This window comes from Neolamprologus brichardi, chromosome 5 (assembly GCF_056152115.1).
Source record: "Neolamprologus brichardi isolate AB-2024 chromosome 5, ASM5615211v1, whole genome shotgun sequence".
Lineage (NCBI taxonomy): Eukaryota > Metazoa > Chordata > Actinopteri > Cichliformes > Cichlidae > Neolamprologus > Neolamprologus brichardi.
In genome coordinates this window covers 6,157,514-6,173,258 of record NC_142108.1, presented here as the reverse complement: position 1 = coordinate 6,173,258, position 15,745 = coordinate 6,157,514, and the positions used below count along the sequence as shown (strand labels likewise).

Here is a 15,745-nt window from a genome sequence, read left to right as displayed (position 1 = left end):
TTTGCAGTGTTGCACAGCACAAGCATAATATCTATTTTTTTTTTTTTACATTTCTTGTTGCGCCAATGCAATGATTGTAATCACCAGTTAATTTTTTTTTTTTTTTACGGGAACATGCTGAGTAGCATTCTTCTCAAAATGAAAATTTGTTTGTCAGAAAGTTGAATACAAAGAAATGAGAAAACAAGCTCCTTACCACCTCTGTAAATCGAGCTAGTCGCTAGATAGCAATACTATTGTCAGAAATGCATGTCTGCTACATGCAGACTGGAGCACTCTCTCAGAATCTTAAGCTTCTGCTCGACTCTGCTTATGAATCATTAAAGCAATGGTTGGGACTTCCAGTCATTCAATCAATATGTTGTAAAACATTTGTATGGATTTCAAAATGTTATTTGGTTTTCATTTGTATCTATTTTCAGTAATATCAACTTTAATATCAGCAGATTAACTAGGCATATAATTATTTTCTTTCTCTCTTTTTGCCATATTTTTCAAGTAACCTATATTTGACAACAACGTAATAAAAATGGAAATTGTGTTTTTGGTGTGCCACCCCTATGAAAAAAATCCGGATGCGCCCCTGGTAGCAGGAGCGGCAGGCTGCTATTCCTGGACCTGAGTGTGTTTTTTCCAGTCGCACAGAGGAGAGCGGGCTGGGAATGTCTTCGTGTCAGGCTCGTTCATTTCCCGCGTTACAAATACTAAAAGTGGATACATTGCACACAACGGTAAGTTGCTTCTTCCTTGAACGTGGCTGGGTATTTAGAGAGGGATAACGGTTTGTGAGTTGATGTACTCTCGACGTCTCCCACGGGAAAAAAGCCCTTTCGGAATAAATCTTTTCGAGGAAGAAATGGCAAATTTATCATATGTACAATACAAAATACCTTACAAAAGACATATGTGAATGTCACACACTGCAGAAGAATCTTTAGCTAGGCGGCATAAAGAGGAAGTAAGCCAAAGGGCTGTTCCCCCCTCTGTTTAAAGCTCCTTTCCTGTCAGTGAGCCGATGATTTTTTTCATTCAGTTGCTAAAAAAAAGTAAAATAAAATTTTTTAAAGTGACTTTTAAAAATTTCCTCTTGTGTCAGCCTACCAATTAAAACTTTTATAACCACACACACCACGTTCAGCTATTTGTTGAATGCCATGAGAGCAGTCTAGCCTGCATGCATGTGTCTAGTTGTTTTACTGTCTTGCTGAAACTGAAGCGCTGTAACTGTGATACAAATGTGAAGTAAAAGGAACTAGTTTGCCATTGCTTGTTTACAGCAGTGGCTCCTGCACTGCAGCAGTTCATGCAATATCAGTAAGATTTCAGTTGCAGCTGGCTAGTGTCACGAGCTATTTACGTTGACATGCCATTCATCCAGCTAAAAATAATCATACACATTCACTGGCTCTTTTAAAATGTCATTGCAGCAACCTACTGCAGTCAGTAGCTAACAATACAAACCAGATGCCAGACTCCAAGCCAGTGAACTCTTGCTTTACACATGCGGGAAATGATTTAGGACCTCCTTCCTTCTTGAACATATGCAGATACATTTTTGTCATAAGCTTCCTGAGTGCTGCTGTCTTCTTGACCCTCCTCCAGCTCGGCTCGAGTTCATCAGGCTCCAGATAAACATGTCTTCATCGTATGCTGCAACGATAGCAGCGCTGATTACAACAAACTCTTTTAATCCACCCGTCAAAACCAGGACCCACGCCACTTCTAACACAGCACGGACTCGTAAGCCTAGCCAGGACCACCGCTGCCCTCAAACTGTACAGAGGAAGGCTGTTTCACCTGAGCCTCAGGGATTTTACGATGAGCAACAGGAGAATCCTGCTGACTATTGTATAGGTAGGTAAGACACCGACCCTGAAATCCAGCTCCCCTGGTTGAGATCTTCAATTTTCACGTCTGCTGCGTATTTCATTGCAGGTGGTTACTACCCTGTAGAGATTGGAGACATTTTTGTTGACCGTTACCAAGTTGTTAAAAAGTTGGGATGGGGTCATTTCTCTACTGTGTGGCTCTGCTGGGATATGGTGTAAGTACAGGTTTGGCCCACTTGACTTTTTACACAACAATTATCAATATGATCCAGTAACTCACTGACATAATTGTTTGCATGCAGGAAAGGGCAATTTGTGGCTCTGAAGGTGGTGAAGAGTGCTCAAACATTCACAGAGACGGCACTGGATGAGATCAAACTCCTGAAATGCGTCAGTGTGGTCACATTGCTGTCAGATTCAAGTCATTTTGGAGTGCTCTTAAAACACTCGTGTAACAGAACTGGCTTAGGGTTAGGCTTAGTCTGGCCACGAGCGGAAGTCTGAGTAATCAGCGTGTTTAGTGGTGCAATGAACTGCAAAGGTTTTCTGCAATCATTCTGCTATTTTATTTCCATGACTGTGGCGTCACAATAATGTCACCATGTTATGAAATCATGTGTCCTCTTCATTTTTATTTATTTTTTGTTCAATACGTCCTTGTTTAATCATCAGGTAAGAGACAGCGACCCCAAAGATCCTAAACGAGACAGCATAGTCCAGCTCATTGATGACTTCAGGGTGACTGGAGTGAATGGAGAGCGTATCCTTTATAAAGATGGTCGATCACAATTATCTGCTCCGCAACTTGTAGTATTTCATTGAGTGGTGCAGATCTTGTAAGTGTATTCTGGCTTCTTCTAAATACCCAGGGTATAATATTCAGGTTCTGTGGTATAAAAGCAGGTCCTTAATTGCTCAACAGATGTGTGCATGGTTCTGGAGGTTCTTGGGCACCAGCTGCTGAGGTGGATCATCAAATCTAACTACACAGGCCTCCCTCTTCCCTGCGTTAAGAGCATCCTCAGACAGGTTTTGTGCAATCCTTTATTCCAACCTTTGAAATGGTCCCCTGTCTATGACCACTATTTGAGGTTTTTCTGTAAACAGAAGATCTTCTGTCTTTGCCTATGTCAGGGATTTGATTACGGTTCCTTCTCGCAGGTTCTTCGGGGTTTAGATTACTTGCACACTAAATGCAAGATCATTCACACAGACATCAAGCCAGAAAACATCCTTCTGAGAGTGGATGAGGTTTATGTTCGAAAGCTCGCGGCCGACACCAAGCTGTGGCAGATGCCCACGTCTCCTGTATTCACCGGCACCTCAGGTTAGCGATGCTGTGCTAATAATTAGCCTACATATGACTCAGTTATATATGTGTCTCTGGAAGTACCTTAACTGCTGTTCACATTTGTGCCTTTTTCCCCTCCTGATGTTTTTCCATTTGCCAGTGAACACAGTTTCCAGAGAAAAACAGGTGTGCAATATGAAATCTATTCCTCTGATATTATTATCTTATTAATACATTTTTATTCAGCTCTGATTGTATTATGACCTTTACTTTTATACTTTGACTTACTTAGAGTGCGCCCAAGTTACTCGGAAAGCTGACTGGGGTTTTCCACACTCTTGGGGAGTGGGTAAGATGGAGTTGGTGTTCTGCTTTTATACTGATGCATCTTATAAGCTCCTACATCTTTATCAAACTGTGTAACAACCGGCCTTTTGTACAAGCACACTGCACTGAGACTTCTGAATATGGGGAAAGTTACTGTTCATACTTGATTTTTATCAGCAGTTGCCTAGTTGCTGAGCAGTTGTGGCCTCTTCACCTCAGTCAGAAAATATGCTCTGCCTATTTTTGCATTTGTAACATTCATATAATCAATAATTATGGCATTCATATTGCAGCATTTTTTTCTTACTACCCACTCAGGTGTGTGTAACTTTTACAGAGAGTTTGGGCAGAGATTGGAGAGCACGTTATATGTGTTCATTCTACTGTATTTTTCTTCCTTTCTCATCCTAAAGAGACACTGGAAAGAGGCGTTTGCAATATATGCACTGCATTTATAAAAAGTAACTTTGTAAACTCCTGTACGCAGTGGAGTACAGACAAGTAAAGAGCAGGTTATCGTGTATTTAGAGAGTACAGCTTCTATGGTGTATTACTTATGGTATATGTTCTACAGTAGGCAACTTACTGTGACTATCAGGACTGGGCACTAAGCCATGCTGAAACAGTAAGCAGACACAACTGGTTATTTTGATGTCCTTCCAATAGCCGCTGTTGTGGTTTCACCATAGCTTGTTGTCAGCAACCGGCTCTAAATCATGTGAAAACTTTATGATTCACTGCTGAGGTATGAAATATAAAAACAATGCTAAATACGTCCACTGTTGTCTGCGCACTAAAGTACTAATAGAATATGAAACATCACTTGTAGTTGCATTATTCTGCATTTTTGCTGGAACTCACAAAGCAGGCATGGATTTGTGATAAATCACTAAGCACATTTCTTATTAATTTCTTCGGTCCATGCTCTCTGCTGATTGTTTCCCACGTATGACTGTGCCCTACAGTCTGGCAGGATTTCCAGAAGTCCAATTAAGCGACTGACGAGGAAAGACAGAAGCCGACGAGGCAAGCCTGACGTGTCCGTTTCTGATGTCGGTGCTACCTCTAGCACCCATGGCTCCACTTGTCACTCTAAGCTAACAGGTTCTAACATCACTGTAAGAAGACAGACTCTGCTGTTGGAAGACAGATTGAATTTAGCCGCACACAGCCTCAGAGACTCCTTCTGCTCGTGTCCAGACCTCAGCACAGATGCTGCTGTCTCTGGATCCAGATCATTGTTATTACATCAGACTGCAGACAGAGATTCTCTGCTACCTTCACCATCATGTCCACAAGGTGAGTCTAAGAAGATTTCTTGGAGGGAATGTAACTCTAAAGCCAACAGTTTGTTCCTCTTTCTGTGGAAACTCAAATCTGTACTTTGGGCTGTGTGTTTACATAAACTGAAAGGCTACATGGATCGTAAGCAGTAAAAGTACTTTCTTAGCTGTCATGTTGTTTTATGTACTTAAGGCACCAGTGACTCAGATGTTATTCTGGACCTACTGAAGCCTCACAATGCTGACAAAATCCTCATCAAGATTGCTGATCTAGGCAATGCCTGCTGGGTGGTGAGTGAATTTATTTTTATTATGGAATATGTTTCTGTCTGTTTTTGATTTCTAGAGAATATCTGAATTCCAGATCACACGGTTGTTGCCTTTCGGAGTTTAGAGTTGAGTTGGTCTATGTCATAACACAAATTCAGCTGCAACTGCCCAGGGCTTTGTGCTTCAGGATTCTGGCTTTATTAAACCTTTAGGTATTTGATATTACAGTATTATTCCCACATTTAATCAAAACACACTCAGAACTTTGAAGTAAACTGCACTCTGTTTCATAAATGGCCACACGAGTGCATTAAAAATGCTTCTAAATCATCATTATGATGCAATGCGGCAGGTGCACGGCATGATAGCCATATTTACGGTTCCCTGTGGTGAAAACACAGCTGCCATATGTCGCTTGTGAGACTGTGTGGGCTGACATGTAGCTTAAGAGAGGCGTATGTAGCAATCCTGTGCAGTTCATTACAACTGATGGTTTCCATTTTATTTGTCCGAGTCACAAAAACAGATCAAGATGCTATTTCCTATGGTAACATTTTACAAGCATGCAAGAAAAATAACAATTATTCTGTAGCCTATTATGGTATTTATCCCTGCTGTCAATGAAATGTCTATAGAATAATTATAATCTTTAAGGGTTCTGAATATAAACATATAGCCACAGTGTCACAAGACTATTTTTTTAAATGATATTTGTCAGGGCTTCAGGCGGATTGGATTCAATCGCAGACCTCTTGACTAAAAGTTTAACAAGTTTATTTACAGCACAAACAAACAAAAATGTCAAAGTTTAGGGTGAATGTTAGAGAAAATCAGGAACAGGTGAGCTGATCACTTGCAGGTGCATGGATCCAAAGGGCACGAACCAGGATTAATCCCACCCTGAACACAGAAATCAACATGTCCAATATTCTCAGTTTCAGGTTTTTGTCTTCAGACACAGCAACTTAGAACTATTTTAGTAGCTGTGACTTTAAGATGAAATGTTCTCAAAATTCAACAGCACGAAATGTTGTTGAAAAATAAAAAAAAATGTCCACTACAGTAGATTAAAATCTGACTTTAAAAAATAGTCTGCTTTTCCTACTTTTCTGCTGAGTGTTATCAGCAGTGCGTCACCCCTCCTTTATGCACATCTGCAAATCTTTGTACACGGATGGGGGCAGCTCCCTTACATTTACTGAGATCGGCAATTGACTGTGAGTTAATTAATGTGTGAAAATGGCTAACATTCTGTACAGCATCGTTGATCACCGATTCTAACTTGTGACAAAACAGATAACGATCAGGTTAGGATTGATTTAATCACTCAGGAATGTGGCTGTTTCTCTCTATCACCCCATCATAACCCTATACAGGAAGGTTGTGGTGGGGAGGTAATAATAATATATTAGAGCGACGAACATATAGACCAGAGCAGAGGGTAAATCACCAAATCTCCAAAGCAAATCCCACCCTGGCTGTACGTATGGCACTGTACGCAAACTCTGGACGTACTAAAACCTCACTACCCTTTGAACGAACTCTAATAACTTGAGTCATTCATGAACTTTTACTCCTATTATTTGATCAAATTATGTTTATAACCTTATAGATTGCTACATACGCCTCTCTTTATAACCTTAGACCAGCGGTCCCCAACCTTTTTTGCGCCACGGACCGGTTTATGCCCAACAATATTTTCACGGACCGCCTTTAAGGTGTTGCGGATAAATACAACAAAATAAAACCAGTATCAGTTTATTCATAACACACGTGAAAAGACCCAGGAAACCGAGTTAACGATTAAAAACGATAACAAAATAACGCTAAAAACCGATAAAAACCCTGAAAACCATACATTTCACACCCAAGCCTCAACTCTTGCGGCCCGGTGCCAAACGACTCACGGACCGGGCCCAGGGGTTGGGGCTTAGACAACCATGTGCATATAGATTAAGGGTCACAGGTCTTTAATTGAATATAGAGAGATTTTGTGCAGCCTTGTATGCGGCTCATCTATCTTGTTGCCAGCACAAACACTTTACCGAAGACATCCAGACGTGTCAGTATCGTTCTGTGGAGGTCCTGATTGGTGCTGACTATGGCACACCCGCTGACATCTGGAGCACTGCCTGCATGGTGAGCTAAGTACCTGGATATAAGTGTAAAAACAAAATAAAAAAAGAAGAAAGAAATGAAGGTCACACATCTCATTGACATTCATAGATTCACTACAACCATTTTTATTTTTGTCCCTCTCTGTGTAGGCTTTTGAATTGGCCACAGGGGACTATTTGTTCGACCCACAGTCAGGAGCCACATTTTCCCGCGAGGAAGGTTTGTGGTGTACACAACATGTCTCTTGTCCTTGATTTATGTGCTTATAGTACGGTGTGTACTCATGTCCTTTCAGATCACATTGCCCACATCATTGAGCTACTAGGACCTCTTCCATCACAGTTCGCCCTCTCAGGGAGAAATTCTAAACGATATTTCAACTCTAAGGGTAATTTTGTGTCATTGTGCGATCACTTTGTTTGTTTTTTATTGTAGTTTGACACAAAAAGTTTTACCTCTCTCTTATTAATTCTCTTACGCAGTTCATCTTTTCCTTCCTAAAAGTGTTCTGGTCTGTTTTCCTTGTCTCCAGGACATCTGCGACACATCTCAAAGCTGAAACCATGGGGCCTGTTTGAGATCTTGCTGGACAAATATGAGTGGCCACGGGAGGAAGCTTTACAGTTCAGTTCCTTTCTCTTGACAATGTTGGAACTGCTGCCAGAGAAAAGAGCCACAGCTGCCCAGTGTCTAACTCACCCCTGGATTGCCTTCTAGACACACTGGCTTTGTGACATTTAGAGCCCAGTGAACTATCTCTGTGATGGGATTTGGTCAGCGGTGGGTGTAGCCTGGTGCTAGCATCACGAGCACAGCTTTTGATATAATGTTTATTAGCCTGACTTGGGTTGTTTGGTCTTTTGTTAGCTGTCTAAGTTAGGCAATGACCAAAGTACAATTTTGTCCTACAAGAAAAGTGCCTCAAACCAAGCGTACAATATCCTTAAGTTTTGATATCAGAACAGAAGATTTGTTTTATTTTTCCTTCTAAAAAAGCAAATGAAGACCTCCCCTTCTTTATACCCAAGTATTGAAATGGGAACAGTGTAAATCAGAATTTATGATCCCGCAAATATGTCCACATTTCCATTTGGGCAGAGGGGGGAGAAGGGTTTTCACCCACCCCAGATGTGCTCCAGTGCAGTCCTCCAAGATCCTAACTGCATGTCGCTGGATGCAGATGATGTAAGCATCTGCTGAATGCTGATTGGTTGACAAGTGGGATGGAAAAGAGAAGGGAGCAACAGCAGAGTTCACCAGGAACAGGAGATAAAAACTTCAAAGATAAAAAAAAATGCATAATGAAAAGCACAGAGAGTGGCTACAGTGGACATGTTTCATTGCTTTTACTACTCTGTTTCACTTCACCTCTTTCTATGTTGTAACTTTGCTTTTCTCTGTGGCTGGTTGATGGAAAAACAACAACATGAGAACCCACAGACCAGTTGTACCACATATTTGTATACTGCCTCCATCTGGCAACAGAGCTCTCTGCAGGCATATGGGCAGTCCCTGAACCAGAGTAGACAACAAATGCTTCCTCTGCTAGATTATAAATCCCACTTAGGTCTGAGGTGTAGAAGGGGTGTCTTCACACAGCTCATGTATCAAATTAAAATTATGAAATGTAAATAGGATAATTACCCACTAAGAATATCAGGGCAAACATCTACAAATGATAAAGGTGATTTAATCAACACACATATTTAACCCTAATAAACAATGAAATGCTATACACAACAAACAGTGCGCCCTGTTTTTGTCAAGACTGAGCAAGTGTGAGTGTGCTGACTGTTGAGATTAGGTCTGCTGTACATTCCTTGCATGCTCACAGCACAGCTCTGAGTAGGGGGGTGGATGGGAGAGGAGGGAGGAGTTAGCCTCATGTAAACGTAGGCATATGTCCGCCTGTTAGGAAACCAGCAGATTTTCCTCTAGCGGCAGGGGAAGCGAGAAGAGAGCTGAGAGCGAGCCTGCCTGCACACGTAAGTCTTCTATTCTTCTGTTCCCTGGGATTGTAATAAAAAGTAAGATTTTAAGAATGCAACTGTTTTTTTTTCCCTAAGAAGAATTAGTCCTGCAGTTGCTAAAGAAAAACCACTCAGTCTGGTTTTAATTCATATTATGGACTGAAGAGTTTGCGAAATAGTATTGTGAAATAGTGTTGTGAAACTGTGGGACATCAATGGTAATTCCTGTAACTGACGTGGATTTCAGCCATGCAAAACCAAAAAAGCATTTCACAAATTCCCTTTTTACCAGTTTTGTTGTGCCTTCTGTGTTTTTGTTCCAGTGGAGTTTGAATTCAGGTAGACAGTAGGAAAAGCATGCAACTTTATGCAGCTGTTCATCTGCACAACGATAAACATGCGTGTGTGTGTTTATGCAGCCTTTCTAAAATTCCATTTTATTTTCTGAGCCCGTTCTTGCATGTTCAGAAGAAGCCAAAGTAAAGGTTAAAGTCCCAAAGCTCTGCCTTTTGTGACACAGCTCTTAACCCCCGGCCAGTTGCCATGCAACTAAAACTCCAAATCAAAAGGAATTACCTCAACAGCCAATGGTCTCCCACAGTTGTATTATTAGTGCAAGGTAGAGTTGTTTCCAGCCATGCTTTTCACTGCTTTCCCACAGAAGCAGCTTTTGTTTAGGATTCTGGCTGTGCTCCCCCTCCCCACACACACCCTTTTCTTACCCATTTATCTGTGCTGGAGAAATCTAAACAGACTAATTGCTCCTGAGAGGAGGAAGGTTCACACAAAGCACTGTGTGGTGTGCTTTCAACTGTTTATTGGAGTTGATATTAAACGATATCCTTCAGAGATATCATCATATTGAGTTTCATGTGGGTGTTCATCTTGGACATGGCAGCGGCGGTAACAGCAGCTGATAGTGAGGCAGCAACTGTACACTGCATAAATACCCATCTCATTAACCCAACACAAAGGGAAAGGTAGGGCGAGAGGAGACAGGAGAGGAGCTTTCATTTATCTCATGCAGATTTGCCGTTGTTGCACTGCGTCTGGGGTTCATTTATCATTGTCCTTTTCCATAATATAGCACTATACACCATACCTGCACTGAACTGATATTTTTACAATCTGGTTGCAGCATGTGGCTGACTCTTCTCTACAGCTGCACAGGTGGAGCAGCTCTTCTGTATGCTCTGTACAGATGGCTGATTCCCACTGCTGTGCAGTATCATGGAGGACTGGCGCTATTGTGGCACGACATGATTGTGGAGCGAATGCTGGACACACTGACCCAGTCCACACGTCCTCAGGTGCGCCGTCCACAAACACTCACCTCTCACAGTGTCAACCATCACATACTATGTCGATGTGATTTCGTTTAACAGTGTATGAAGCGTATAGAAAAGGTATGGCAGAACCAAGATGGAGAGAAAAAGCAAAGCATGTTAAAGTCTGATGTCTTGTACATTTTGAAAAATATAGTGACCACTCGCAGATAGGCTACAACAGCAAAGGTTCACACTGGGCTCCATTCGTGTCAGGTAAGGACAGAAATCTGAAGCTTAGTGGATACGGGCTCACCAAAACTGGAAAGCAAACAGCTGAAGAAATGATTGTGAACAATAAACTGTAAAAACATCCGTGGCACCCACAAAGAATATAGCATACCAGATTCATGGCAATAAATCTAATAGTCAAACAGTAATGTGAGGCAATCTGCAGAGTCGTCTACCATTTGTTCCACTCAGTAAAAACTACTTTTCACTGAAATTGTCAAAACTTACTTGTCTGGTTTCTTATGTTTTTCTCATGTTTTTCTTCATTCAGCCTCCCTTTCTTTTTGGGTGGGGTGGTGGGGTGTCACGGCGACCATAACTATTACAGAGATGTTAATGTAAGAGTGTCATGCACCTAAAACTCTTTCACATACACAAGTTGGAAATGCAGCGATTTGCAAATATATTTACTAAAAATACTAAAGACGTTCTATTAACAAAAACTATTATGAACCTAAAGTTTTTTTTTTATTTAAATATTTTTAAATAATTTAATTTTACAGGTTTTTTGAGTGTGGAGTCAGTAACACACTGCAAAAAGTAGAAAAAAGTAAAAGCAAAAAAAAGGACTGGAAAAAGAGTTGAAATGCTTAAAACATAAAATGAGTAGAAAATGGAAAGAAAAGTTAAACTTATAGTTTTAGTTGAGCTTGTGCATCCAGAAAGTATTAACAGCACTTCATTTGTTCCACATTTTGTCATTTTAGAGCGTTATTCCAAAATGGATTTAAATTCACCTCAAAATTCACGTCACAATTCCCCATAATGTCAAAGAACAAAAAGATGTGCTTATATGTTGTCATGAAATCAAGGGCATTTTCACACCCGTAGTTTGTTTATGCTGGTCCATATCAGCTGGTGAATTTGAGGTTGTTTTTTTTTTTTTTTTACCATGGTTTGGTTTGTTTTCACACAAACAAAAATGTAAGTGAACTAAATGTTTCACTACAAACAACATGAGAGTGTTCAGTTCGCTTATCGGCCAGATGTGTCCTTGGGGGGACTATTGGAGAACTTAAAAATTGGAGAACACAGAGAATTTACATTTATTTCACGGCTAGTTGCTAGTCTGTACAGACCTTTGCACATCTATAATACCCTGCCACATCAAGTTCAAATTTCAAGTTCAAATTTTATTCGCCACATGCAGAGGTAGGTTGCCCTGCAGTGGAATGAACCCGCCCCCCGACCTTACACACACAGCACAGACATCACATGGGGATACAAGTCAGAGAACGGTTGATACAGAAAAACCACTGAAATGGACATTACAATGGGAAAAAGTACAAGAGGAAAAAAGAGACCTCTACTCATGCTGGGCTCCAGGAGGACAGCATGAGAACAGGAAACAAAAAAACTCCTCTGCACAGAAAAGCACATAAATGTCCACAGTACAAGATTATAGAGCACGTGACCAGCAACAGGGTTGGGTAGGGGATAAGGAGTAATCCCAGGCAACAATACCCTGCCACATCCCAGAATACAAAGTATACATGACTACGGTAAATCTTTTAGCTCAAACTTGCAGTGTAAAGTGGGTGGTTTGTTTTGGATCAAGGCTTGGATCACATTCACACCCTAAATGAACAACACCAGTACATTTGCAGATGAGACCACCTACACCAATGTGTCTCGGTGTGGTTGTTTTGGTCTAAACCCGAGTGTGATATTCTGTACAGTACTGTAAACTATACATCCACACAAACCGGAAAAGAGGGATAACGAAACGATTCGATTTAAATGGACTAAACACCACAGGTGTGAAAACACACTAATTAATAATTTAATGAAAACCAAATGAGCCTAAAGACACTATTACTTTTAATATCATTTTTTAGTTGCGTATGGGGCTTAGGGTATGAAATACACTCACATGACACTTTATTAAGTACACCTTGATAGTACTAAATTGGATACCTTTTCCCCTTGAGAACACCATTAATGCTTTGTGACACAGATTCAACAAGGTGCTGGAAAAATTCCTCAGAGATTTTGTTCAATTGTTGATGTTTGAGGGGTAGTCAGAGTATTTCAGAAACTGTAGATTTGCTGGGATTTTCCACACATGAGCATATTCAAGGTTTATAAAGAATAGTCAGCCAGACTGCGTTGAGCCAATAGGAAGACAACAGTGTGTCAACATGCAGAGACTCATTCTCACAAGGTATCCTTAAGAGCATTGGTGATAGGATCACATGATAGGATTATACAGTTGCTGCAGATTTGTTGGCCGGACATCCATGATGCAATCTCCTGTTCAACTAAGGAGCTTGGAAATAAATCTTAAAGATGTCCTATTGGAACGGGTGATAGTGGGGGCCGTTTGAGTATAGAAAATCCATTGTCAAGTTTAATAAACCAGTTTGAAAGGATTGGAGCACTGCAGCCTCCCTGAGAATATTCCTGTAGACTGTGGGGTTTAAAAGATTCTTATTCGGTACGAAAGGGCAAAAGTGTGCCAAGAAAATATTGCCCACACGATTACACCACCACCACCAGCTGCCTAAACCCTTGATATAAGAAAGGATGGACTTACACTTCTGTATTATTTACAACAAATTCTGGCCCCACTATCTGAATGTCACAGCAAAAATTGAGACTCACTAGATCAGTCACCATTTTTAGAATCTTCTATTGTCCAGTTTTGGTGAACCTGTGTGAATTGTAGCCTCAGTTTCCCAACAGGAGTGGTGCCTGGTATGGTCTTCTGTTATTGTAGCCAATCCTCTTCAGGTTTGGGTTCAGAAGTGCTCTCACGCATACCTTGTGGGAATGAATCTCTGCAAGTTGACACACTGTTGTCTTCCTATTGGCTCAAAGCAGTCTGGCGATCTGACCTACTACTGGTACTGTATCATCAAAGCATTTTCTCTCACAAAGCTGCCACTCAATAAATATTTTCTCTTTTTCTGACCATTCTTTATAAACTTTATATACGCTTGTGTGTGGAAAATCCCAGCCGATCTACAGTTTCTGAAATACTCAGACTAGCCCATCTGTCACCAACAATTATGCCACGGTAAAGTCACTTAAATCACCCTTCTTCCCCAGTCAGTTTGAACTAAATGCCTAAATGTATTGAATTGCTGCTATGGAATTTGCTGGTTAGATATTTGCATTAAAAAGCAGTTGAACAGGTGCATCTAAAATAGTGTCCAGAGTTTTACAGAGCTTTAGAGCTGAAGCACAAAAATATGCAAGTAACGCTCCATTCTTTAGCAGACAGCTGTATTAAGGGCCCTGGCGGATCAGTATATTGTGTGTTTGCTCTAATAAAAGTGTAAGGCGACTCAGAAAGACGTGTGGGAAAAGGGTGCAGCCTATACGGCACCGCTTAATGAGCTAATGTGAGACAGCTGTGCTGGCTGGGAGCGGCTCCTGGGAGTGATTGGTTGATGGGGATCAGGTGTGCAGCGGGAAGGAACCCTGCTGAGGTTGGACTAAAACCTAAGCTGGCTTTCTGAGGTCTGTTTTAATGTAATAACAAGAAATAACACAAGCACAATTTCCCCTTTAACAATATTTTCACAAGAGGGAAAATATCATTGGATTCTGTCTCATGTTGAAAAAATGAGTATCTAGCTCTTATTTATAGTGTGCAGACCACAATTTTCTCTTGTTGGACATCTATGAAATGTGTGAAACACTGGAACCACAATCGTAACACGAGAAGTGATAAGATTAACAAAACTATATCCATATGTGTTTAAAATCCCCTTTAAAAATTCAACCATCAGATCAAAATATCTGTGCCAATCCAAGTATTGTCTGTTATAAGTATTTAATAACTAATTGATGCTCGTAAACTCTTATTGAGGTTTTATTAAGTGGTGCTTTTTCTCCCCCTGCATCTAACTCCAGCGACTCCTACATGCAGTACAGAAGAACGCCACTAGAGGAGACCCTCGCAGCGTGGTGAAAGCCATCGACAACTTCTGCAGACAGAAGGAATGGGCCATGAATGTCGGGGATGAGAAAGGTACTGACTTCCTAATGATATGCTCAATGAGTAAAATCAGTTTCTTATTCGATCTAACTATATATTTCTAATAACTATATATTTTTTAATATTTCTTTTTGTTTTGTCATAGGCTGCATTCTTGACTCAGTGGTGTCTGAAGTGAATCCAGTCACTGTGTTAGAGCTGGGAACCTACTGTGGCTACTCTACGGTGCGCATCGCCAGCCTTCTTCCTCCACGCGCCAAGATCATCACTCTTGAATTTAATCCAGACTACGCCAAAATTGCTCGTCAGGTTATTGCTTGGGCAGGACTAGAGGATAAGGTAATGACGAGCTCTAAAAAGAAGCTGATTTGCATAGGGTCAGATTGCAATATCCCTTTTTTATTTTTTATTTTCTCTTTACTTATTTTTTTAATAGATCCAGGTAGTTGAAGGCCCATCTGGCGAGTGGATCCCCAAAATGAAGGAGCAGTTTGGGGTGAAAACATTTGATTTGGTTTTCTTGGATCACTGGAAAGATCGCTACCTTCCCGACACAAAGCTGCTAGAGGCAAGTCTGTTTGACTCATCCTATACTCATTAAAGTCTTTGTTTTTTCTGCCGTGACTCCAGTTTTGCCTTTCTTCTTTTTTGAATCAGGACTGTGGCCTCCTAAGGAAAGGCAGTATCTTGCTGGCAGACAACGTCATCTGCCCTGGAACCCCTGATTACCTTGAGTATGTTCGAAACAGCCCGAGATACAAAAGCCAGTACTTCAAATCTCATCTGGAGTACACCAAAGCGGAGGATGGCTTGGAGAAATCTGTCTTCTTAGGGTAGTTTTAAAGGGGGAAAATAACCCCTATTTACACAGGTACTAGTAGACCTCAGACCTACAGAGTCTTGGGTTTGCAGACTCTGCAAGTGAGGAGGAGAATCTGTTTTGCTTTTTCTAAATGTCATAAAAACTGAAATTAAAAGTGACGTGTAGAAAAGCTGTGTTGGGAGCTTTAATTTCCACTGTATGAAGACTTGATGCACTCTTTGAGATGTCCATACTGATACAGTAGATGGTAGTAATGATACATTCAGTCTTCTAATTTACAGGTGAGTTGCAAACTGATCTGGCGGCTGCATTTTTTTTTCCCAGAGCATCAA

General features: G+C 40.9%; 2 protein-coding genes across 2 annotated transcripts; both read left to right on the top strand.

Annotated features, from left to right (window-relative positions):
* Positions 1 to 588: 588 nt before the first annotated feature.
* Positions 589 to 8,862, top strand: LOC102783182 (SRSF protein kinase 3-like). Its single transcript, XM_087840554.1, has 15 exons — positions 589 to 731; positions 1,603 to 1,854; positions 1,936 to 2,044; positions 2,132 to 2,219; positions 2,502 to 2,589; positions 2,752 to 2,858; positions 2,991 to 3,156; positions 3,281 to 3,306; positions 3,413 to 3,469; positions 4,413 to 4,746; positions 4,924 to 5,021; positions 7,032 to 7,139; positions 7,268 to 7,337; positions 7,414 to 7,506; positions 7,651 to 8,862. Exons 2-15 carry the CDS (start codon positions 1,635 to 1,637, stop codon positions 7,833 to 7,835), a joined length of 1,749 nt encoding a protein of 582 aa, XP_087696680.1. The 5' UTR covers positions 589 to 731; positions 1,603 to 1,634; the 3' UTR covers positions 7,836 to 8,862.
* A 95-nt stretch (positions 8,863 to 8,957) lies between these two features.
* comtb (catechol-O-methyltransferase b) lies at positions 8,958 to 15,582 on the top strand. Its single transcript, XM_006784722.3, has 6 exons — positions 8,958 to 9,103; positions 10,227 to 10,398; positions 14,506 to 14,623; positions 14,736 to 14,929; positions 15,027 to 15,158; positions 15,248 to 15,582. The coding sequence occupies exons 2-6, from the start codon at positions 10,228 to 10,230 to the stop codon at positions 15,425 to 15,427; spliced, it is 795 nt and encodes a 264-aa protein (XP_006784785.1). The 5' UTR covers positions 8,958 to 9,103; position 10,227; the 3' UTR covers positions 15,428 to 15,582.
* The last annotated feature ends 163 nt before the right edge of the window (positions 15,583 to 15,745 follow it).

What these genes read in the sequence shown, in the direction of transcription:
- LOC102783182 (XM_087840554.1), top strand. Translation starts at nt 1,635, where the DNA reads ATGTCTTCATCGTATGCTGCAACGATAGCAGCGCTGATTACAACAAAC. An exon ending in CAGTTTCCAGAGAAAAACAG is followed by an intron (nt 3,307 to 3,412) that starts GTGTGCAATATG and finishes TGACTTACTTAG; the next exon opens with AGTGCGCCCAAGTTACTCGG. An exon ending in CACATTTTCCCGCGAGGAAG is followed by an intron (nt 7,338 to 7,413) that starts GTTTGTGGTGTA and finishes ATGTCCTTTCAG; the next exon opens with ATCACATTGCCCACATCATT.
- comtb (XM_006784722.3), top strand. Translation starts at nt 10,228, where the DNA reads ATGTGGCTGACTCTTCTCTACAGCTGCACAGGTGGAGCAGCTCTTCTG. An exon ending in CCCAGTCCACACGTCCTCAG is followed by an intron (nt 10,399 to 14,505) that starts GTGCGCCGTCCA and finishes ATCTAACTCCAG; the next exon opens with CGACTCCTACATGCAGTACA. An exon ending in GAATGTCGGGGATGAGAAAG is followed by an intron (nt 14,624 to 14,735) that starts GTACTGACTTCC and finishes GTTTTGTCATAG; the next exon opens with GCTGCATTCTTGACTCAGTG.